A 22,272-nucleotide genomic window follows, 5' to 3' on the forward strand; every position below is an offset into this window, starting at 1 on the left:
CAGCTGCTCCAGGTGTGTGACGTGATGCCTCAGTGGGTTCAGTCAGCATGAGGAGTGGGTGGACGTCTCCTTTCCAGACCGCCAGGACTCATTTCCTCTGTATTTAAACGTGCAGCTACTTCGAGTAAACTGGACTCAGGTGTGTCTTCACCTTCACATCCAGCAGGTCACTCTGTGTGGTTTCTGAGCGCTGACCTGCTGCAGTTACAGTTGCAGCTTTCCTGTGAGAAGCATCTCCAAACATCTGGCCTCCTTTTCTCCTCGGGCTGCTCCTCATGAACCTGGCTGTGAGGAGGAGACGGAGGTCACATTAATGATATAGAATAAGCTCATTACAGCACTACGAGCTCTCTGAAGAGGATTCACAGTCTGAATTTACTTATTTGTCTAAGACCAAGCTCAGCATCGCTAAGCATCAGCATCATAACACCGTGTGCACGTGTCGCAGGAGCGCGTCTATACAAGCTGAAGATACGTGTTTGTGAGATTTTCAAAATAAAGGTCATTCAGGTTGGTAGATAAACGCATGTTTTAAATTTTAAAGCTGGACCTTTTTTCTCCATCCTCCACTGAATGTTCACCTGTTCCTACATTGAAGACAGAGAATGACTCTAAACACGAGCTGTCCCTTAATGGCTTTGAACCAGAGTCCATTTAAAAAAATGAAACTTTTATTTGTGTTGACTTCTCCTCCCACCGCTCACGCTGCTGTGCATTGATCTCGGTACGTTCTGCTTCCATGGTCTTCGTTTCTTTTGAGTAAAAGAGTTGCGATGACCTTCACAGCACTCGTGTTCCTTATCTGTGCTCTGATCTGAAACCTGAAGTTGGGCTGCAGAATTTCTCTGGAGGAAACCAGCTCGCCGTATCAAGACACAACACACATCCTGTCTTGGAGGAGGAGGAGGGGGAGGCGCTGTGTGGTCGAGGGTGAGGCTGGCAGTGTGACTGAAGGAGAACCAGAGATAAAGGAGGACAGAAAGCAGGAGTGACAAACAAGAAGAGGAGAAACTGGAAAGAACGAGAAAAGGAGGAAAGAACAGAGCAAAGAGGAGCAGGAGGGAGGAGGAAGGAGGAGAAACTGACTGGACCGGTGAGGAGGACAAGTTAGAAAGTGTCAAAGAAACTGAGACGTGATTATTGATTATTGGTTTGAATAGAATAAAAACAGAAAAAAAATCCGATGCTGAAGCTAAGAACTTTTATTTGTTTAAAAATCTGCTCAGGACATTTAACAAAGACGACAAAAGTTCCTCAGGATCAGCTGTAAAAGGAGTTTTTCTGCAGGTCTGTCAGCGTCTCTCAGGACAAACTGCTTTAAAGGTACTTTTTGTAGTTACCCCTTCGGTCAAATGTAGCTCAGATATTCACCAGCGGGGGGGGGGGGGGGGCTGTTTTGCACGAGTGTTTGATTGGAGCTGCTAAGAAACAGAAAAACTGTGAAGCGCTGATTTAATGTGTGTCAACAAAAAGCTAACACAGCTTAGCAGTTAGCTGCCTTCATAACCTGATACTGTACAGCTAACATTAGCATTACAGGTTGTCCAGCTGCTTCAGTCGTCGTCTGCTGTAAGAATCTCCGCACACCAGGAGCAAAGCTGCAAACGAGCCACTGTTCATGATCAATTCACACGGGAGGTTCAGCCTGAGTGAAAGCTGGGATCAGACGGAGTTTAGGTCGTATTTATGTTTAGACAGAGTCTAGATTGGGTTAAGTTCAGCTTAGGTTAGCTTTAGAGTAGGTCAAATCCTGTCTATGACTATGTTAATTTCAAATAACAAACTGATTTTCTGATCTCTGGACATAGTGACACCATCACCAGAGGGGTGGAGCTAGAGGATATGGCGTTTCAGCTCTGCAGCTGTTGGACTTTGCATCTTTGCATCTTTGTCTTCCTGCTAAGAAATATTTCTTCTGCCCCGTCTTCACAATACACCCTGAACCACAACAAACTCAGCTTCAACAATGCCGCTAAGAAGTGTCCCGGCAGCAGTGTCCTCACCACCATCGCCACCCAACAGGAAGTGGATGAAATCCTCAAGCTCATCTTCAAATCAGAGCCGTTTCAGAACGAGTTCACCTTCTGGGTCGGGCTGAGAATCACCAGCTCGGAGTGTATAGACAGGTCCAAGCCACTGAGGGGATTCAAGTGGATAGAGAACAACAGCGAGGAGTCAGAGGTGAGCCAATGGGCGGAGGACCCAGAACATACCTGTACCACAGACCGGTGTGCGGCGCTGAAGGGACAGTTTGATGGGTCGAATGTGACCTGGGGTCTGATTCCTTTAAACTGCCATAAGGACAAAAACGCTTTTATCTGCAAAGTGAAGGATGGGGACACCACCATCAGGCTAGGATCAGAACCATCTCCACCTGAGGACACACCTATAAAACCATCAAAACCACAGCGTGAACCTGGATTTATTAACGACTCTCATTCTGCAGAGCTGCGTTCATGCCAGCGCCCCTCTATCCCCGAGGCTCGCTCACTCAAAATGCTCTCGGGTAACATGAAGATCCAGGTGCAGTGCTGGTCCTCCATTCGTTTTGACCTGGTCTGCTCGGGAGAACCCACCGTGTGGCGATTGGAGAACGGAGCCCTGGCCAACATCACTGCCATCAAAATAGAGTGTGCCAATGCCACGCAGAAGGAGGAGGACTCTGTGTTGTGGTCGACCATCCTGCTCCCTGTGCTGATAGCCACGGGGGTGCTGGTCTTTCTGCTGGTGGTCATCGCGGTGACGGTGAAATGCTGCCTGAACAGGCGGTCAAAGAAACGGGCCATAAAGAAGGGCGGAGAAGATGGAGATGAAAAGCAAAAACAGGAAAGATTCCTTCTCATTGGCCTAAACAGCCTAATTGACCAGTGAGAAGCCAGTGATACGAGGGAACAGAGCTGTGATTGGCTGTGTTTAGTTACAAAATTTATTGTTTTTCAATTATTGGACATTTTGAAGGCTTTTACCTGTGGACTCAAAATAACCCCTGACCTCTATCACAAACTGCTCACAGGTAGATGTTCTTGAATTCATTATTGGTTAATTTAGAAAAGATCAATAAATTAAGAACTGAGTTAACATCTGATCAGTTTCATCTAAATGACCCAATAAAATTCACGCGTTCTGCCTAGTAGCGGAACAAAAAGTTTAAATACTTTTAAATTCATTTTACTGCTCATTTAAATTCACCTGTTTAAATATTCTTCTTTATTTAAGGACAGAATATACTTAATCTTCATTCACTTCATTATAAATGTTTAAAGAAAAAGGTCGTTTCACTGCTGAATGACATGGAAGTTAACTTTACTTTGAAAAACTGATGGTTTGGCTCAATCTGCTGATTTCCTGTTTTTGAGTAATCTTTGAATTAAACTTTATTAAACTTTGTTACCTGATGATGCCGGACTTTTACATGTTCATCAATAAGTTTTTTTTTAAATGTTTACAAAAACAAAAATTCTTCCACTTCCCAAAACGTCCCAAAGATATGTGGACACCAGCCTCTATGATCCTACAGTATCACAGCTGTCCACATATTTTAGTGTCTGTGAAGCTCTCGGTCATCCAGGTCATCATAATCTAAGGAGCTCTGAAAAACAGCATCTTTCTTTTAGATTTCTTTAAGTGTCTTTGAAGACGTTTCATCTGAGAAGCTTCTTCAGCTCTGAGAGCAACTGGTGGAGAGTCCACGGCCCTCTCGGGGACACTCCCATAGGGCTTAAATCTGGGACTGTCCACCAGTTGCTCTCAGAGCTGAAGAAGCTTCTCAGATGAAACGTCTTCAAGAAACTTGCTGTCTCTTTTTAATCAGGATGTGGCCCAAATTATTGGGACATCTGTCGGGATAACTCCAGATCTCTGGAGAGAGGTTGACAGCAAAGTACAGAAGGTCTAAAGTGAATCATAATTACGATGTTTAGCTGTTTCTGGTACAGGAAAGCATTCCTGTGCATCATTATAGGCATAAGTTTGTGGACACCCGAAGGCCAACCTATAGCTGCTGCCATGATGGAAACAGTGAGCTGTCCACATACTTTTGGCCACATGTACCGGGGTTTCTGCAGGACAGCAAGCAGCCACTCTGTGTTTACAAACTGCTTTTCCTGTTTCCTGAAGAACAGCAAAGTTCAGACAGGAAACTGCCCCCACCCCTGACTCGGGGGAGGTCATGTGACTGATGATCTGATTAATCACGCCTGTGAACAGGAGCTCTGATTTCAGCCCTGAACCCAGTTTGTTTCTGTTTAAAAAGACACAAACGGATCATTTAGTTCAGTCGGTGCAACCAATCAACACATCTGTCGTCCCCTTCAGTAACCAAGTGCATCATGGGAAGTCTGCGTCGATGTTTCTTTACTCGGCTTCTCATCACAAGCCCAGAAATGGCTCGTCAGCAGAGACGAACAGTTCTCTCTCTCACACACACACACACACACACACACACACACACACACACACACACACACACACACTGGGGGTTGATTGTTGTTATGGCGACTCAGATGCTTCCTGTTTCCTGTAGGAAGTGTATGAAGAATGTCAGGAAGCCAGAGGATGTGGAGGCCGGGGCCATGAGTAATGGACTGCTGTTGTCATAGTAACAGTATGTGAGAGCGTGAGTTGAACTCCGGTCCAGTGTTTAGAAACTTTTATTTTGGAGGGCTTTGTTTTACCACCTGCTCCTGATTGGCTGCTGTGAAACTGAGGCACACCTGCGTGCGGCACAGCGGCGTCAGGCCTGAAGTTTGAACCTGAAGTCCTGCGCACCTCACACAGTCTTGGTTGGTAGTTTGATTCCAAGACTCGGTCCTGCTGCTGCTTCGGGTAACCCCGGCCCTTCATCAGAGATCACAGGTGCTTTTCTCATGCTACAACCTTTCATTGCACTGTTTTGCAGATGACTTGCAGATCTGTCTGCCTTTAAAAGCAGGGACAGACCAACTTCAGCTATTATTACGCTGCCTGCATGTCTTTAAATGTTTTAAAATTAAATGAAAACAAAACAGAAGTTGTCATTTTGGGTAACTTCGTTAATAATCACAGTGACAGTGCTCTGGGCCCATTATCCTGCTACTGTCAGACAAATGTTAGAAACCTTGGTGTGCACATTGATGGTTCCTTCAAACTGTGTAGGCAGGTGAGCGCAGCAGTCCAATCAAGCGTTATTCATCGAAGACAGCTGGCCAAGGTTAAGCCACACCTCCAGCCAATGTCTTTGAACATGTTATTCGTCTCTGCATTACGTGCAGACTGGACTACCGCAACTCTTTGGTTTGGACCAGGCGTCCCTCTGTCGTCGACAGCTGGTCCAAGCTGCTAACTGAAGCATGTAACTGCAGTTTTAGCAGTTACACAGTAAATTGTTATTTACTAGCTAATCTTAAATGACTGTTCAGTACAGAAATGAAGCCCAACAATCATGTGTTTACAGTCCTGTGGTCTCAGCCTCAGATACTCAACTAATCACAGTGATGTCATAAAACATCAACGAACAACAAAACATTTTGTTCTGCTTCATTTCTGTCACACAAAGCTGTATGAGACGTTTCCAGCTGTTAGTATCATGGTTGCTAGGCAACCTGGGCAGCGCGACGAAGGCCAGACCGATTTCACAAGCCTCTCACTTCCGCACTTCGTAGTACGCGCCGTACGTCGTCCGCGAAGTGCGCGTACTAGGAAGCGCTGCGGTCGCTGGATTGGGACGCACCCTGCCCCTCTCATCCTCTGACGTGTCAAAGCTCAGATGCCCCGCAGTCACGGAGCTCAGCCCAGCAGGATGTGGAGGAACGGGAGAGCCGTGTTATTGATGCGGCAGCTCTCTGATGACGTCTGCAAGCACAGTTTCTGTTGCAGGACACGCCCGTTCTCTTTAACGGCGCAGACCCGTTTGGGATCCCTTTCCGGCGTATTGCTCGCGCTTCGTGAGCTCGCACGCTTGGTGGGACGTCACCCTTTAATTGAGGTTTTATTGAAAGGAAGTGAAATTCTCCATCAGTAATAATAAAAGGTGTTTCTTTACCAAAGAATGTTCTCAGGTGAACCCGGGCGTGTGGCGGGAAGGAGAACCAATCAGCACTCAGGAAAAGAGACGTTTCTGACTGCTTCCTAAAGATGGACGAGAGACGTTCATCTGACAGCTGGCACCGCCGGCTGAGCCGTCATTAGGGCGGAGCTTAAACCACAGAGGGATTAACGGCCTTCTGTGTTGGGCTTCAGCATTTAAATGGGCAGAAGAAGAAGACTTAACTTCCTGCCGCGCACCTCAAAAACCAAACTTTACTGACTTTTCCATTACTGTCAGATCAGCTGGGCCTGTTAACATGAAAGGATCATTCTGTTTATTATTGATCATCTGATCAGGTCCTTCATTAGTAGTTTATATTGATTACAGCTGAGGAAACGGCTAATCAGACAGAAAACATTTGGAAACTTCCAGCTGTTAACTCTTCACACACGTTGTGTTAGACGTCTTTAAAAGCTTTAATAGCTGTTAATAATTAATAATCAATCAACAGGCTGCTGACATTTTACAAAGCATGTTTCTACAAGGTTAACTAAACATTTCCACTGTTTTCTCTGTCCGTGACTGAGTGAACAATAAAGTTTGATGCAGTCAAACATGGCACCGGTCCTCTTCTTCAGTGTCGTGAAACCTGTCTCCATGGTGACCGTTGCTGTGGAGGTTCGGATTTCTGGGGGGCGCTGTGAGGAGTCCCAGCTGCTGTAGTCTGGTTTCTAGCAGCAGCAGAAGCTGTGGGAAGTGCAGGGGTAAGAGGGGCGGAGCTTCAGCCGAGCCCACCTCCAGGTGAACCTCACAGATCCAGACTCTGCATCAGGGTCCTCAGGCAAACTTCTTCTTTGTGGCCGTGAAACGCTCCATGTACTGAGGAGGAAACACAGAGAGCGTCATCAGAGGCCGCAGGAGGACTCGCAGCCTTGGACTCGATCTGGTCTCAGACCGCAGCACTGACCTTATCGTAGCCCTCCAGGTCCCGCAGTTTCTTCACCTCAAACAGGTTTCCCTCCACCGAGAACAGGGACACCTGGGACTCGTTCAGGATGGACTGAGGGATGGAGGAGAGCTCCAGGCAGTTCTCCTCCAGGCGCAGGACCTTCAGACGGGGACAGCGGGAGACCTCCGCCGACACCACCGAGATCTGGACCGAGAACAGAGGGTTAGTGCAGAGGAACAACACCAGACCCGGGCTGGGATTATCAAAACCTCCTTGGAAGTCTGTGGGAGAGAAAGCTGTGGGAGACGTCATGGAGTGACCGATCAGTAATTATTGATAACTGATTGATTAAGCACCTTTGGAGAACTGTTGTTGTGGTGCAGTAAACCTGATCTTTAACACTGGGTGAGTTAACAGCACAGGGTCAGCCCTTCCAGGCTTTCCTCCTGGTTCTTTGGTGGACTTACAGACCTGGTTCTGGTTGAGGTTGATCTCGATGGCCTGCAGCTCGGACACCTCTGCAGGGACGTTCTGGATCTTGTTTCGGGACAGATCCAGCAAGTCCAGCTGCCTCAACGTTCCGAGTCCGGAGGGGAACTCTGAAATCTGGTTCCCGGCCAGGCTGAGGGTCCGCAGGGCTTTGAGCTGGCCCACAGTGGGGGGCAGCTGCTGGATCCGGTTTCCATTCAGACTCAGGGTCTCCAGCTTCTTCAGCTTCCCGATCTCAGAGGGAATCCCAGCTGAAAACAGAACCACAACAGGGTCTCACAGGTCTGAGCATCGGGTGGATCCGGTTTGTTCTGCAGCTAAACCGGATCTAAACACACAATCTGGGGACTTTTAAATCATTCCAACCCTAAATTAAACTAAAAAAGCATCCAAAGAGAACAAATCAAATGCTGATTTGCTTAGCTTTAAAACACAGGTGTAAAGGTATAACTGCTGCGGGTCGAACACTCACCGAGCCGGTTAGAGTTCAGCGTCAGACTCTTGAGCTGGGGGAAGTTCCCGATGGAGGCAGGAAGGACCTCGATCTTGTTCCCGGACAGATCCACCGTCCTCAGGTTGGCCGTGAGCCTCTGCAGCTCCTCTGGAAACTGAAAGCAGACCGAGACCAGGACAGGCAACTCAGGACGCTCTGTTTTGTATAGGTTAAGCTATGATCAGGCCCTGGGGTGTCACATGCTAATGGTGGCGAGTGTACGCCTACATGCTGCAGCTTCGAGCTCTCCAGTTCTGTGTGGGGTTTTTTGTCATTGTGTGTTTTTTGCTTTGTGATTTAGACAAAAACAAATGAGGAGGTGCCAGAAAGCAGCTCAGAAACCCAGCTCCCGCCCCTTCAGCAGATCGCAGATAAACACCACCTGGGCAGGTGTAGAAAAGGCGATCACCTGCTGGTTTATTCGTTTTTATACATGTGTGAACACGTGTGTGTTTGTTCTGCATCCCGGTGATACCACTGCAGTTTCCTGCAATGACAGTAAAGGCTCTGAACTGAAAGGAGAACTGTCCAATCACAGGCTCCCCGGACTGAAACGTCCGATGCGTCAAACGGGTGTTTAAATCTTTCTGTGCATGTGTGAGTCACTCACCTCCTGCAGACCTTTCCCCGTCAGCTGAAACACTCCCGTCTTCTGGGAGGTTTCCAGGTGAGACTTCAGCGCGCTGTTCCCCATCTGCACCCGCAGCCAGGTACCAGCCCTCCACTTGCAGGGCCACCCGAAGTCCTTCCAGACAGGCTGATGGATCAGCTGACAGCCGTATCAGCGCTCCTCGTCAGCAGGTATCGATGAGGTCAGACAGTGAATCCCTGCAGGTGAACAGTCTCTCAGGTGTCCTCGCTCACAGACCTGTGAACATGTTTGTGTTTATTAGTGAGATCTGAACAGAGGTGGCGTGCAGATGTTTCACTCTGACTGGAGAACAAAGTGAATATTCAGAGAAAAGCTCTGCATGTGCTGCTGCTGAGCTCACAGACGTGCTTTGTCTCCACGTCCCGCAGCATCGTGCCAACGTAAGGCTCCGAGTTTGGCTTGAAAACCCGGATTCTTTTCTCTAAGCGACCCGTCGTGACCTGAGCTGAGGGAAACAGTATCAATATCCACCTGTGCTGGGCGGCGTAGGATTTAAACTTTTTCCCATGTTGATGCACAGGTGAGCAGATCAAACACTCCCTGTGGATTAAAGGTGTTTAAAGGCCTGCAATAACTCATTCACGTTAATAATCCTCAGCTAACTAACATACAAACCATTAGCATCGTTAATAACTGCACTTCACCAAGCACCACACTGACTGACAGGCAGGCTTCCCTAAATTTACAACATTAATCTTCTAAATTTGCCACTTTATCCCAATTTGACCATCAGTGGTCCTGACCCAGCTTTGTCAATAATGAGTGTGAGGGAAGAACCCGGACTTATCATTGGCTTTCTACAGCACACCCCAGTAATGTGTAAACAGCATTAGTGCCTGAGCTCAGTAAACCCTCCTCTGTAGTGTTAAACACACCTGCAGTTCTCCACGGTCACCACAGGGGCCGCCAAATCCCCCAAACTGAGGCGTTCCAGATCAATGCTGTGGCAGCAGAGAGGGGCTTCAGCTTTAAGGTGGACTTTAAGAGGTATTTAAGGTGGTCAATTTCTTGCAGCGGGGCAGCCTGATGCACACACACACACACTCACACTCACACACCTGTCTCTCTGCAGCAGGCTAACGCTCACCCTTCAGCTGTCACAGGAGGTAAAGGTGAGTCACGTGTTCACCTGAGACCTGAGAGGTGACACACTCACCGTAAGCAGCCTAATCGGCCCCAGTCTCTCCTCACTGTAAACACACTGTAAACATTGATGCCACCGCCACCCTGCTAACAGTTGAGGTAACCGGAAACGGCTCTGTTTACATACCGACACAATGTCACCCTTTGACCCCAGTGTGCAAGTGTCGCGTGTCCAGGTGCTGTGCTTAAATTTATCCTATAAAAGGACAAAAAATAAAGATCAGTAGAAAAGTGAAGCTCGGCAGCCGCCCTGACTCTGCGCTCCTGCTTCTTCTTCTCCAGTGAAAATCCCGCTCAGGGCTGCAACGCTGCCACCTGGTGACAGACGTCACTGAAACCCTGAACGACTTTCTTCTTGTCATTTGACCTCAGCAGGGTGTTACGTCAGGTTTTGGTCCAGGATTAGGCAGAAAGAGACGTTAGTTGTTTGTACACAAACAGAAACGCGGTTATTTTCTGTAACTGTGTGCTGTAGTTCTCTCTGGATCCTGAGGGGTCGCTGTTGCGGTCAGCAGCCGCCAAACGTTTTCGCTGAAGAAGAGAAACAGCAAAAACAAACCGTCGGGCGGGCAGCGGTGAGGCTCGGTTTGGTCGGTTTAGAGCGGAGGTTCTTCGGGTTTAACGGTAAGAAAAAGCTGGAAACCGACACTAGACTGTTTGTGTTTAACCGACCGCCACAGGCAGCTGAACGGTGCCGGTGTGTCCGTTAAAAAAGCCTTTAAAGCTGCTTCAAAGTCCGTTTAAAATGTGGAGATTTAGTTTGATGGCGCTTGCCTTCACACGCAGAGCTGTGAGCTGGAACCCAACAGGGTTCTGGTTCGGATAGATCCGGTTTCAGGTTTGAACACCTGGTCCAGGTGAATATCAGAGTCTGGTCTGGTTCAGGTGACGTTCCTGTCTTTCAGATGCATCAGTGGGATTTGTCTCCGTTCTCCGTGACCCCAGCTGCCAGCCTGCTTTCTAAGTGTGTCTCCGTGGGAGCGCTGTCTCAGGTAAGGACACGAACAAGTGTTTAGGAGGCTGAGGCGGTCTGTCAGAGCAGCTTTACACGGTTCACAGGTGTCTGAGGACAGGTTCAGATCTGAGTGAGAGTTGACCTGTGTGATCCGGTTCTGATCCAGACTAAAGCTTGTGAGTAAAATCTGCTTCTGTCTCACCTGTCCTCAGGAGGAAATAGACTCCGCCTCCAATGCTACAGGCCCCGTCTTTTCCTCTCATCTGCAGGAGGCTGAAGACCAAATCAGAATGCAGAAGCAGTTGGATGAGGTATGTGCCTGCAGCTGTCTCGGGGATGGCGTGCTGGGACGTTGTGTCAGAGTGCAGAGCCCCGCCTGCTTCGATGCCTGAGCCGGATGTCGGCCAGATCGGATTTTTAAATTTTCTCAGGAGAAACGTTGTTCTGCTCTCCTGCCTGCAGCTCAGAGTGAATGATGTCATTCCTGAGCGATGACATCATCCGCTCTAAGCTGACTGCAGTCTGTCGCGCTCTGTCACGTGAGAGACAGCCTCTGATGTGGGCCTATTGCTGATAATGAGCACAGTCGTCATGTTTTTAAAGGCAGACTCAGAACCTCCATGGAGCAGCTTCGTGGATCCTGGTGTCGCTGATTGGCTGCTCACGGTGCCTTCACTCTGTTGTTTTCCTTTTCTAGTCGTGGTTAGTTAATTAAACTTTGGATTGTGTGTCTTCTGCATTTTCTGAAGGAACTGCAGAGTGGATGCTGATAGCTGAATGTTAAGTTTAAAATGTTAAATAAACTGAAAAATACAGAATTTTTCACCTGAAAACAAAAGTGCAGAACTGCAGAACTGCTGAAAGCTGACGATCACAGAGAAGAAAAAGTAGACGAACATGTTTAAAATGTGCATTTGAAAAAGCCGAGTAATGACAAAAGAAAATTTAGAGTCAGAAAACATCTGAACAAATGTTAAAAGTTCAAAAAGTTTGAATCTGTTTGTTTTGAGAGACGCATTGCTAGAAACAGGGCAATGATGGAGATGTTTTGAGGGTAAAATGATGGCTGTAGACCAAACGCTGTGCACACAGCAGCTGCTTAAAGAGAAGATTTTAAGATAAATTTTCCCCCTCCTCTCACTCTAGCAGCTGAGCTGTCTCACTCCAACATTACACACCCATTATAAACTCTGAAACAGGTGAAAAAAAGCATGAAACTTAAGCTGGAACTGAAGAAAGAGGATAACAGATATTAAAAAGATAAATACAAGCTGAAATATTCAATGTCTTGGGTTCATTTTAAAGTTTGAATGGTGGCTCTAGGTCAACGTATGTGAAAGTAAGAGTTGGAAGAGGAGTAAGTTGAATGAGAATTTGAAGATTCTCCCATTGAAATAGATAAATAGTAAACTTTTGTTAAATAAAGTTGAATAATTAAAAAAATATAAATGTTAAAGATGAGAAAAATACAAGCACACATGGTGGTTGAATGGTTTTTCTAAGTTGAGCGGCGTGAAGGAGACAGACGGCGAAAAACGTATGGAAGATGAAAAGTAGAAGAACAATACCGTGGATGCTTAATCAGCATCCACACTAATTACTAACTAGTCCTCTAACCCGCTGTAAGTTTGTAACTAATCCTACATTTCTGCAGCTTTCAGACTCATTCACAGGTTAATGAAACCAGTAGCTAGTTTTGTATCCTGTAACTAGTCTTGTGCGTCACAGCGGGTCTATGCTAGCGTCTCCACAGCAGCAGTCTCGCTTTATTAATAGATTCCTGTTTTGCACGTTGGCGTGCTCAGCGTGTCATTTATGAACACGTCTCACTAAACGCTTCCCGTCGCAGAAACTCGGATTTGAGCACTGACGTCTTAAGCGCGTCGACTGCGGGCAGTGACAGGTGTGCGCTCACTGTGTGTCCGGTCAGGTGAATGAGATGCTGTTGCGTGAAGGAAACATCTTTAGCTGCAGGAGCTGTGTTAAAAGACAGTGACTGCACCGGGGCTAGAAGTCATGTGACTGTGTCAGCTAACGTAAAGGTTTGCTTCCTGTTCGTGCAGATGCGGCTGCGGCTGGAGCTGCTGCAGGTCGACGAGCAAAGCGCCGATGTCGCCCACAGCTTCCACCTCGGTGAGTCCAGGTGACGTCATCATCACATTCGAGGGGTCGATGTTTTTAAACCAACCTTCGCTCCAGACCTTATTCTGAGCCACGCCCCCTCTGATCAGGTGCTTTTGTGTCCTGCAGCTCGGAGGTTCCAGATGCTGCAGATGCTCGGGGATCATATGCAGGAACTGCTGAGAGAGCAGAACAGTCTGAGGCAGCGACTCATGAAGCCGCTGGCTTGCACCAACCTGCCCGTGCACGCTCACCTGCACAGGTAATGCCTGATGCTCAGTGTGATTAAAGTGGTCTGTGGCACTCTGTAACGGTCTGTGGTGTGTTTCAGGTTCGTGGTGGAGTCCCTGAAGCTGATGATGGACTTCATTGAGACTCTGGAGGAGAAGCTAAGCGCTGCCGACAGCAGGACCGCAGCCAGAGACCGTCTCACTCTGCTGGTCAGTCACACGACCTCACTGGTTTGGGGATGGCAGTAGGCCACGCGGTACGCAGACAAACTAAAGCCGCGTGCCACCGTTCATTTTATACACCTGAGAGAATCTGTGTGTACCAGACTCCATTCACAAAAACAGGAAATTTACCTGAGAGAACAGGTGAGCTAGTGTCACCCTGAGCTCTGAACTCATTAGTTTGGATCATCACAGTCGAATGCAAATGTTTGTTTTCTGTGAGCTAAAAAACGATGTTTTATGAATGGAGTCTGGTGGGTTTGACATCAGCAGTGTGGGGTATTGTACAGAAGTGGGTCAGAGACGGGAGGCGGGGCTTGACTGAAAAAACTCTTTGTGCGATGCAGCATCAAGCTTTATTGATAAAAACAAATTAGTATTGTTAACTGGGCTCGTCTCTTGGCTCCGCCCTTGGCCACCTCCCTGTTCATGGTCATTTCCTGTCAGTCCCTCACACACTGAATAGCATCCTCCGATTGGCTGCAGAGTTCATCCCAGCTCTACTGTTACCTCTCTCTCTCTCAGGACTCCTCGCTCGCCCAGCTGCTGGTCCAGGCGTCAGAGATGGAGACTTTGTCCAGTCAGATTCTTCAGTGGAAGTCAGTTGATGGATGCAGCCTGGTGACCTCTGACCCCTAACCTTCATCATGTTTTGCACTTTGAATTTATTCTAGTAAACGTTTGCAATAAAATCTTTCACATTTTCCATATGCAGTTTCTGATTGGTTATTCAACACAGAAACAAGGTAACCTTTGACCTCTGCTTTGGTTTCAAAATGAGAGCTGAAACTCTGAGCATGCAGGAAGGTGTGGGAGGATCTGATTGGTTGTAACTAAAATGCATGTTTAAGCTGTGCGAGGTCATTGGGTGTGGGCAGGTGATCTTCCTACCTAAACAAACAAACGTGAGGGGGCTGAAGTTTCTCAAAGAGCCTGCACTGATGCTGCTTAGGTGAAAGTGGACAGGTGAGGCATTTGTGGTGCAGACAGGTGTGTTCAGAGGGCTGCACTGATGAAATCATGATGCAATGATGAGATCATGGAACAGGCTCAGGTGGTTATCCACGGAGCCCCGCCCCCTCCTGTACACGTTTTTAAGTGTGGTTTCTGTCCGTCGTGGGAGCTGCTCACAGATCAGCTGATTTAAACCTTTAACGTCCATGTGGCTCGGTGTTACGCGATGACGTCACTACAGCTGCATTCATTTTTAATCAATTTTAAACTAAACCTTTATGGAAGAACTTCTAATAGACAACACATTAAAGGGAAATGAAACATCTGATGTTCTGAATAAAGTTGTTTTTTTTTTTTTAAATAAAGCCTGAGTGCTTCCGGTTGGGCTGGTGGGATGACGCGGTGTTTCCGGTGTTTTGGATAACGCTTCTGTGGTGGAGTCTTGGTCCTGCTGCCGTTTAACGAGCACACTCACGGACACGGTAAGACCCGCACCTCTCTCCGCTCCCGCGAGGCTCGGTTCTCCGTACCGGGCCCGCTGCCACGGCCGGAAGTACGTTTCTATCCGCGTGAGCCGCTGACGGGCTCCGCGTGAGCGCACCGAGCTAACAGAGCTAATGCTAGCCGCTCGGTCCGCGCTAACTGTAAACAGCTGACGTGTTATTCGATAAACAGGCGATCGATCCGCGGGACTATCGATCACGTGATGAGGAGCTGATCGATGTTCTGATCAGTTCTGTGTGATCGGACAGGCCGAAGGAGTGAGAGGCACCGGTGAGGGCCCGGGGTCCCGCTCGGGTCATCCAGAGAGCCGATGTGAGGGGCCAAACGGGTCACCGAGAAGCTCCATGGAGGGGCTTCCTTTAATCTGTCACCTCCTGGCTCAAGCGTGACCATCTGCTCAGCTTCATATCTGATTGATCGGTGGCTCCAGGCAGCTCCTTTCAGATATCGGAACACAAAGGATCGACCCCAAAATCACAGATCGTGCGTCCGTCATCTGTACTGAACCAGGTGTGAGGACAGCCAGAGAGCTATGCAGGGGGCTGTTTTCCGCTCTTAGTGCCGGAGTCTCAGAGTTGCTGAGATGATGAAGCCCTCCATCAGCTGTTAGAAGCGATGAGACAGAAGCATTGATTATCCACGGTCATTGGACAGGCTGGGCAGCGTCCACGATGATGACATCTCGACCATCTCAGATTTAGCTGCAAATCTTGTGCTCCAGAGTTTGAACGTTTATGAGTGCTGCGAAATGTGAGCTTCAAATATCAAAAACTTTCCAGGATGTTTTTAAAAACTTCCAGCAGGTTTCTTCACAACTGTCCTCACGGCTCATTCTCACCATCAGCATGAACAGCATCTGTAATCTGGGAGTTTGGCAGTTTGTACTTCTAAAAGTACTTTAATTGCATCGTGTTCATTCATGAGCGCCTGTCAGGTCTTGCTAATGACCTACTTGTGTCATTCAGGCGTGTTGCAGCAGGGACAGCGGCCCTCGAGGACTGGAGTTTGACACCTGTGACTTACAGCATTATTCTGTTAAATATGTGCATCATTTTCATTTTGAGAGCTGCTGCAGGAGTCTGAGGATTCACTTCATGCATTTCATGCATTCAGATACATTTAACAAAAACCACAGCTCGTTCAGGGTGAGCGGGCGCAAAGGCCGAACTCAGAGCCAGTCTGAAGCGAGCAGAAACGATATGAACGAACGATCTGAAGTTTTGCAGTGTCTGATTTTTACAGTGAGCCTCGGGCTGTTTCAGATTTCAGAGTGGATGGTCTTCATTAAGGATAAATCTCTCAAATCTGAACAACTTTTATTTTCTCTCCTCTGGACAGGAAGAGTGAGGCTGCCACCACCACCTGTCAGCTGACTTGCTGAGCACGCTCAGTAGGAGGGGTACCCTCCACAAAACTCTGATTAACACAGTAAGTAAGTGACCTGATGCATGCTCAATCATCCAGGTGAGGAAGTCCCAAAAAGTTGATTCTGTTCATGTGGACGTAGCAGCCGATCCCTACTCCCCATGAATGGTACTGATGGTCACCGATCAATCAGTAGTCATGACAATTCAGGATGATCATTAACATGATTAATGATCATAAACTGACTTCACAGCCTATTGTTGGTCACTGGTGCAGATGTGCTGTTTATAAGGTTGGAAACTGACGAAGTCACCTGATGATGATGATGAAACGTTTCTCCCACTGAAAACATCCTGATGAACAGAATCAACTTTTTGGGAGTAAGTCTGTAAATGTCACTGACTCCTCTGTAGGGCTGTCACGATTACGTCGACTATTAAAATCGTCGACGACTAATTTAATAGTCGACGCGTTGTTTGAAGCTTTGTAAGATCCCCAAAGACGCAGGAATAAGTAGTAGGATTTAAGTGTAATAACGGACTGAAACAGAAGATGGCAGCACTGCATGTACAAGGATGCCAGCTGCCGTTAAACCCCGAAGAAGAAGAAGCTGTGTCCCAGAATTCATAGCGCAGCCCAGCTCAGTTTCCAACAATGGCGGCAGCTAGTTAGTTTTAATATTACTCTTATTATTCTTTCTGGGTCACAAAATAAACGTTTAACATATTTTCAGGCGAGAATGTAGCTGTGTAAACCTCAAATATCTGCTCAGTTTATCAAGACACCACATATTTTCAAAAGCGCTCCGACGTTTTCGGAGACGTCTGTTAGCCACTAGCTCGATAGCTAGCCGGGGGCTAGGCTCACTAGAGCTGTGAGAACACCGGACTCCCGGCTTCAAACCCACCTCCGTCTTTCGCTACTCAGGTTAAACATGATATATAAGTCACTTAGATAACTTAAAAATGTTATTGTTTGGCTTTTTTCAGTATTTTACTTGTTCCTGAGTAAATCGGTTTGGCTGAGATTAAAGTTATAGTTTTTACACAGCTGAATAAACGTCAAGCAGACAGCTGATTATCAGAAGTGTGAGATGCTCGAGAATTTACTCCGGTGTCCTGTTATATTTTAGATAGCAAGGAGTTTATTAAACTCCACCGAAACAATCTGCAAATGTCATTAAAATGTAATAAACTATCATCTTGTCTTTATTTTTAGTTAGCACCTTAAACACTTAAAGCTGTAAGCTAATGATAGTTATATAAGAGCAGATGCTGCTGGTGCAATAAGCTGTACGTTTTACGTCCAATGGGTGATGATCTAATTAGTCGACTATCAAAATAATCGTTTGTGGCAGCGCTACTCCTCTGCAAGTAAACCGAGATAAGAAGTGGCAGCGTGCCGCACACGAGCACGCCGTAACCACACTTTTTATTTTCAGGTCTAACTTGGACCGCCATCATGGTGCTCGCCGACCTGGGGAGGAAGATCACCTCGGCGCTGAGGTCACTCAGCAACGCCACCATCATCAATGAAGAGGTGAGTGGGTCAAATCTGAGCGCCCAGCTGTCACCGCCATGGTCTGTGACTCACCATGTGTGTTTCCAGGTGCTGAACGCCATGCTGAAGGAGGTGTGCGCCGCTCTGCTGGAGGCCGACGTCAACATCAAGCTGGTCAAACAGCTGAGAGAGAACGTCAAGTGAGTGTGATCGTCCTGATCCCGGCGTCCGAGTGTCCCGGTCCCGTCCAGGTGTGCTGAGCTTGTTTTTGTCCCTGCAGGTCTGCCATAGACCTGGAGGAGATGGCGTCGGGTCTGAACAAGAGGAGGATGATCCAGCACGCCGTCTTCAAGGAGCTCGTCAAGGTCAGATCGTCTCGCTGCCAATGCTCGATCAGGTTAAACACCAACAGGAAGTTGTTGAGTCTAACCATGCAGTGTGTGTGTGTCATGTGACCAGCTGGTGGACCCCGGCGTGAAGGCGTGGACCCCCACTAAAGGCAAGAACAATGTCATCATGTTTGTCGGTCTGCAGGGCAGCGGAAAAACTACGACCTGCTCCAAGGTGACCCACACTCACCTGTCATAGACCCCCCCCCCCTTACACAGGCCCCGCCTCCTGCTGTGTTCTCACTGTGATTGGTGTGTTTCCTGCAGCTGGCGTATTACTACCAGAGGAAAGGCTGGAAGACCTGCCTGATCTGCGCCGACACTTTCAGAGCAGGTTAGCGTCACTTCCTAGACTCACTTCCTGTCAGTCACATGACCGCCATCATCATCTCCTCTCCTCTCTCAGGTGCCTTCGATCAGCTCAAACAGAATGCCACCAAAGCCAGGATCCCCTTCTACGGCAGGTGAGTCTCAGACAGGCGGCGTCCCTGGTGTTACCTCTGGGTGTGTTCAGGTGTGTGGTGCATTCACGTACCTCCTGACTGTCCGTGCTGTTCAGTTACACAGAGATGGACCCGGTGGTGATCGCCTCAGAGGGCGTGGAGAAGTTCAAAGCAGAGAACTTTGAGATCATCATCGTGGACACAAGCGGACGACACAAGCAGGAGGACTCGCTGTTCGAGGAGATGCTGCAGGTCTCCAACGCTGTGGTGAGTCCCTGAACGCACCACCTCAGGTGCAGTCCCGCTAACTAGAGCAACAGGAAGTGTTTGTGTGTGAAGGTGCCTGTTCTGGACTCAGGTGTGTCCCTGGTCCTGTTTCCGTAGCAACCCGACAACATTGTGTACGTGATGGACGCCTCGATCGGGCAGGCCTGCGAGTCCCAGGCCAAAGCCTTCAAAGACAAAGTGGACGTGGCGTCGGTCATCGTCACCAAACTGGACGGGCACGCCAAAGGAGGAGGAGCTCTGAGCGCGTAAGCCTAGCGTCCTGTGCTGCATGATGCTGTCATACGACGGTTACGGTTTACCTTCTTCTTGTGCTGTTTCCTGGCAGTGTGGCGGCCACACGCAGTCCCATCATCTTCATCGGAACGGGCGAGCACATCGACGACTTCGAGCCATTTAAGACGCAGCCGTTCATCAGCAAGCTGCTCGGTAAGCACGCGCCGGGGGGAGGGGCATATGCACGCTGAGCGGCTGTCATTGGTGGACTGACTGATTACAGTTAGTCCACCAACTTTTTTTTTTTAAATCTGACTGATTCTGGATATTTGCACTGAGCCGTTTCCATGGAAACCTGTCGACTCCTCTTCCTGTCAGGAATGGGCGACATCGAGGGCCTGATCGACCGAGTGAATGAGCTGAAGCTGGATGACAACGAGGAGCTGATCGACAAGCTGAAACACGGTGAGACGGCGAGCACGCCACCCACACTGCACTCTGGGTAACCTCACTAATCTTAACCTTTGACCTCTGACCCGCAGGCCAGTTCACCCTCAGAGACATGTACGAGCAGTTCCAGAACATCATGAAGATGGGCCCCTTTGGACAGATCATGGTACACACTCACCTGAAACTCACCTGAAACTCACCTGAGGCTGAGAGACGGCTTGATGACTGTGTGCGCGTGTGTGTGTGTGTGTGTGTGCGTGTGCGCGTGTGTGTGTGTGCGTGTGCGTGATGCGTTCAGGGTATGATTCCAGGCTTCGGGACAGACTTCATGAGTAAAGGCAACGAGCAGGAGTCGATGGCTCGACTGAAGAAACTGATGACCATCATGGACAGCATGAACGACCAGGGTAACACACGCGCACACACACACACACACACACAGCTGGTCCTGATGGATGACCCGATGTCTCTCCACTCTCTTGGGTTCTGCAGAGCTGGACAGCAAAGATGGAGCGAAGCTCTTTAGCAAGCAGCCCAACAGGATCCAGAGGGTGGCCCGGGGGTCAGGGGTCGCCACCAGAGACGTCCAGGAACTCCTCACCCAGTACACCAAGTTTGCCCAGATGGTCAAGAAGATGGGAGGCATCAAAGGACTCTTCAAAGGTACCGGCACCTGCTGGGGGGGTCTGAGAAGGTTTTCAGGAACATGTGAGAGGTCAAAGGGAACTGAGCGGGTCTGCAGGTGTACAGCGTCCTGCCGCTGACGTGTTTGTGGCGTGCTCGCTGTGTTTCAGGAGGAGACATGTCCAAGAACGTGAACCCGTCTCAGATGGCCAAACTGAACCAGCAGATGGCCAAAATGATGGACCCCAGAGTCCTGCACCACATGGGTAAGACCAGAACCCAGACCCAACCACAGGTCTGCTCGCCTGCACGCGTCCTGGAGAGTAACACCTGTGTGTGTGTGTGTGTGTGTGTGTGTGTGTGTGTGTGTGTGTGTGCGCGCGCGCACGCAGGCGGGATGGCGGGTCTCCAGTCGATGATGCGTCAGTTTCAGCAGGGCGCCGCGGGCAACATGAAAGGCATGATGGGATTCAACAACATGTGACCACCAACCAATCTGCTGCCTTAACTACAGGCTCCGCCTCCAGACAGTCGGAGGGGTGGGGCTTAGAGTTACCTGTTCGCTGCTGCTTTCAAAGAGAGGGGGAGAGGATGTTTCATTAATTTAAATGTGTAGGATGAAAATGGAGTGTCCTGATTGGACGAGCTGATGATGATGATGAAGATTAGTGATGTATTTTTGGCGTTTAATAAACGTTTGTATTTACACCATTTTACACCTGCTGTGTTTTTGTTTGTTTGTTTTTTCTCACAGGTAGTGAAGTCTGGGATTTTCAGAATAAAATCGTACTGTTTGCTTTGAGTAAAGCTGTAAAATAAATAAAGTGTGAGTTGTTTTCAGTAGAAAATAAAATGTGAGGTAAAAGTTTGAGTTTATTCCAGGAACTTTTAATTCAGTGAGAACAGGAAGTGTGTGGGCTGTTCTTCAGCCTGTTTAATGATGATTAATAAAAATATGAAGACTGAACAGAGACGTGACTGAAAATGGTATCTGAATAATTCAGGTAATAACGGGTAATAAACAGAAGAGTGGCATCTGGTTTGATTAGTTTGGGTGTGAAGAGTGCAAACCCTGAGAGGTTAGAGCGGCTCCTCCCGGGCTGTGGGTCAGAGTTTCTCAGGTTTCAGGTTAAAGGTTGTCACAGTGAGATGAAACGGATGAGTCCTCCGGGCTGGAGCTTCGTTGCGCCGCCCCTCTCGGGTCTGGTTCCGGGATTTCTGTCGGAGTGAGCCCTCTGCCTGCGTTTTTCCTCTCTGGGTCTTGACGTGGCGGCCGCCATATTGTTTTGCTGTGTTGTCAGTGGAGAGCGGCGGCAGCTTCAGCGGCGGTGAGTGTCGTTTACCTGGAGCACGGACTCACCTGGGCCTGGCAGAGCGCCAACCTCAGCTGGCCTCTGTCGAGCCACCTGTGCGCGCGTCCCGTAACTGTCACCCGTGTGACGTCAGTGTCGCAGTTAGCCGTTAGCTTGAGTTAGCTGCTGTGTGATGTTGAGAAAACGGGGCTGACTTGGTGTTTGAGTCCTCGGGTTCGGCTCCAGGTGTGCCGACGCCAGCAGCTACCTGTGCCACACGGCTCCTGCTGTCACACACCTGCAGGTGTCCCACAGGTAGCTGCTGACGTCAGTTTTTTTAAGTGTCGCAGGCGCAGCATCTCTGACCTGCTGGACTTTAAATCCTGCAAAGGTCGCGCAGAGTCGGTGGGTGCCGGTGAGGTCACGTGTTTAAGAGTGGCACTGTCTTGATGACGATGATGATGATTCTGGGATGAAGCCTCAGATTCAGGTGTGACGTTAGAAACGCTCCCATAGTGAGACCAGAGGATCCAGCAGGACCACAGGGACCCGCAGCCCGCCCACCAGACTCTGTTCGGTTTTTGTAGGATTTTGTGTTCGGCTCGTTTTCGCGGGTCTCTGCTGGAGCAGCAGCTGGGGGTTCATTTCTCGGAGTTTCCTGCGAAGTTCGGCCTGAGCTGGACTCCATTGTGAGCATTAGGACTCGGGGCTGGTAGCTCAGTGTGCATTTTCTGCAGTTTTTACAAGAAACGAAGGCTTTCTGGAGCTTTTTCAGTTTAAGAGTGAAGTCTCACTGACCTTTGACCCCATATCAGCCTGTTTGTGTCAGCATCAACCAGACTAGGGAGAAACTTTTTTTCTGATTTTAATTCTTTCTGTTGGTTCGTTCTTATTATTGTTATTGTTGTTGTTGTTTGTGCTTTATGAAGGTTTAGCAGTGACTCGTTTTTCTGCCACGTGGTCAAAGAACATAAAATCATTTCAACGTCACC

General features: G+C 48.5%; 5 protein-coding genes across 13 annotated transcripts in view; 4 read left to right on the forward strand and 1 right to left on the reverse strand.

The window, feature by feature from the left end:
* Positions 1–170: 170 nt before the first annotated feature.
* On the reverse strand, positions 171–10,641 carry lrrc57 (leucine rich repeat containing 57). Of its 5 annotated transcripts, XM_085142475.1 has the most exons (8): positions 9,858–10,015; positions 9,646–9,777; positions 9,463–9,528; positions 8,546–8,803; positions 7,915–8,050; positions 7,425–7,693; positions 6,972–7,157; positions 4,849–6,883 (listed from the first exon to the last, which is right to left on the reverse strand). In XM_085142475.1, the coding sequence occupies exons 4-8, from the start codon at positions 8,627–8,629 to the stop codon at positions 6,842–6,844; spliced, it is 717 nt and encodes a 238-aa protein (XP_084998601.1). In that variant the 5' UTR covers positions 8,630–8,803; positions 9,463–9,528; positions 9,646–9,777; positions 9,858–10,015; the 3' UTR covers positions 4,849–6,841. The 5 variants fall into 5 exon arrangements, 4 of the variants coding, with proteins under 4 accessions (XP_084998601.1, XP_084998602.1, XP_084998600.1 ...); XR_014871043.1 differs by lacking the exons at positions 9,463–9,528; positions 9,646–9,777 and adding an exon at positions 171–285 and having other exon boundaries at positions 6,020–6,883; XM_085142476.1 differs by lacking the exons at positions 9,463–9,528; positions 9,646–9,777; positions 9,858–10,015 and adding an exon at positions 10,505–10,641.
* On the forward strand, positions 280–3,395 carry clec14a (C-type lectin domain containing 14A). Its single transcript, XM_085142473.1, is given in 3 exon segments — positions 280–1,093; positions 1,809–2,793; positions 2,795–3,395. Coding segments are annotated over 2 exon segments (1,008 nt in total). The 5' UTR covers positions 280–1,093; positions 1,809–1,842; the 3' UTR covers positions 2,852–3,395.
* haus2 (HAUS augmin like complex subunit 2) lies at positions 4,727–14,163 on the forward strand. 3 transcript variants are annotated; one of them, XM_085142479.1, is made up of 7 exons: positions 4,727–4,854; positions 10,636–10,722; positions 10,898–10,996; positions 12,749–12,818; positions 12,936–13,068; positions 13,138–13,246; positions 13,784–14,163. In XM_085142479.1, exons 2-7 carry the CDS (start codon positions 10,636–10,638, stop codon positions 13,895–13,897), a joined length of 612 nt encoding a protein of 203 aa, XP_084998605.1. In that variant the 5' UTR covers positions 4,727–4,854; the 3' UTR covers positions 13,898–14,163. The 3 variants fall into 3 exon arrangements, with proteins under 3 accessions (XP_084998605.1, XP_084998606.1, XP_084998604.1); XM_085142480.1 differs by lacking the exon at positions 4,727–4,854 and adding an exon at positions 10,212–10,354 and having other exon boundaries at positions 13,138–13,293; XM_085142478.1 differs by lacking the exon at positions 4,727–4,854 and adding an exon at positions 10,214–10,354.
* A 398-nt stretch (positions 14,164–14,561) lies between these two features.
* srp54 (signal recognition particle 54) lies at positions 14,562–20,704 on the forward strand. 2 transcript variants are annotated; one of them, XM_085142470.1, is made up of 17 exons: positions 14,562–14,694; positions 16,055–16,148; positions 17,523–17,620; positions 17,690–17,781; positions 17,862–17,946; positions 18,041–18,145; positions 18,238–18,304; positions 18,377–18,434; positions 18,530–18,680; positions 18,798–18,946; positions 19,027–19,127; positions 19,293–19,379; positions 19,457–19,530; positions 19,663–19,771; positions 19,857–20,027; positions 20,159–20,254; positions 20,381–20,704. In XM_085142470.1, exons 3-17 carry the CDS (start codon positions 17,543–17,545, stop codon positions 20,470–20,472), a joined length of 1,515 nt encoding a protein of 504 aa, XP_084998596.1. In that variant the 5' UTR covers positions 14,562–14,694; positions 16,055–16,148; positions 17,523–17,542; the 3' UTR covers positions 20,473–20,704. The 2 variants fall into 2 exon arrangements, with proteins under 2 accessions (XP_084998596.1, XP_084998595.1); XM_085142469.1 differs by having other exon boundaries at positions 16,055–16,144.
* A 117-nt stretch (positions 20,705–20,821) lies between these two features.
* The window catches only part of sec23a (Sec23 homolog A, coat complex II component), a 13,631-nt gene continuing 12,180 nt past the window's right edge, over positions 20,822–22,272 (forward strand). For both annotated transcript variants that reach the window (XM_085142465.1, XM_085142466.1), the window contains exon 1: positions 20,822–21,316. The gene's annotated coding sequence lies outside the window, so the exon portion shown is untranslated. The remainder of the gene's footprint in view (positions 21,317–22,272) is intronic.

This window comes from Neolamprologus multifasciatus, chromosome 19 (assembly GCF_963576455.1).
Source record: "Neolamprologus multifasciatus chromosome 19, fNeoMul1.2, whole genome shotgun sequence".
In the NCBI taxonomy this organism is placed as follows: domain Eukaryota; kingdom Metazoa; phylum Chordata; class Actinopteri; order Cichliformes; family Cichlidae; genus Neolamprologus; species Neolamprologus multifasciatus.

Excerpts from the sequence above, each read along its gene's own strand:
- lrrc57 (XM_085142476.1), bottom strand. The coding sequence starts at position 8,629 with ATGGGGAACAGCGCGCTGAAGTCTCACCTGGAAACCTCCCAGAAGACG. Across the intron at positions 7,694-7,914 it reads GCTGAACTCTAACCGGCTCG|CTGGGATTCCCTCTGAGATC; the intron begins GTGAGTGTTCGA and ends TTCTGTTTTCAG. Across the intron at positions 6,884-6,971 it reads ACCTGGAGGGCTACGATAAG|TACATGGAGCGTTTCACGGC; the intron begins GTCAGTGCTGCG and ends TTTCCTCCTCAG.
- haus2 (XM_085142479.1), top strand. The coding sequence starts at position 10,636 with ATGCATCAGTGGGATTTGTCTCCGTTCTCCGTGACCCCAGCTGCCAGC. Across the intron at positions 12,819-12,935 it reads CGCCCACAGCTTCCACCTCG|CTCGGAGGTTCCAGATGCTG; the intron begins GTGAGTCCAGGT and ends TGTGTCCTGCAG. Across the intron at positions 13,247-13,783 it reads GAGACCGTCTCACTCTGCTG|GACTCCTCGCTCGCCCAGCT; the intron begins GTCAGTCACACG and ends TCTCTCTCTCAG.
- srp54 (XM_085142470.1), top strand. The coding sequence starts at position 17,543 with ATGGTGCTCGCCGACCTGGGGAGGAAGATCACCTCGGCGCTGAGGTCA. Across the intron at positions 17,782-17,861 it reads CAGCTGAGAGAGAACGTCAA|GTCTGCCATAGACCTGGAGG; the intron begins GTGAGTGTGATC and ends TTGTCCCTGCAG. Across the intron at positions 19,380-19,456 it reads GATCGACAAGCTGAAACACG|GCCAGTTCACCCTCAGAGAC; the intron begins GTGAGACGGCGA and ends TCTGACCCGCAG.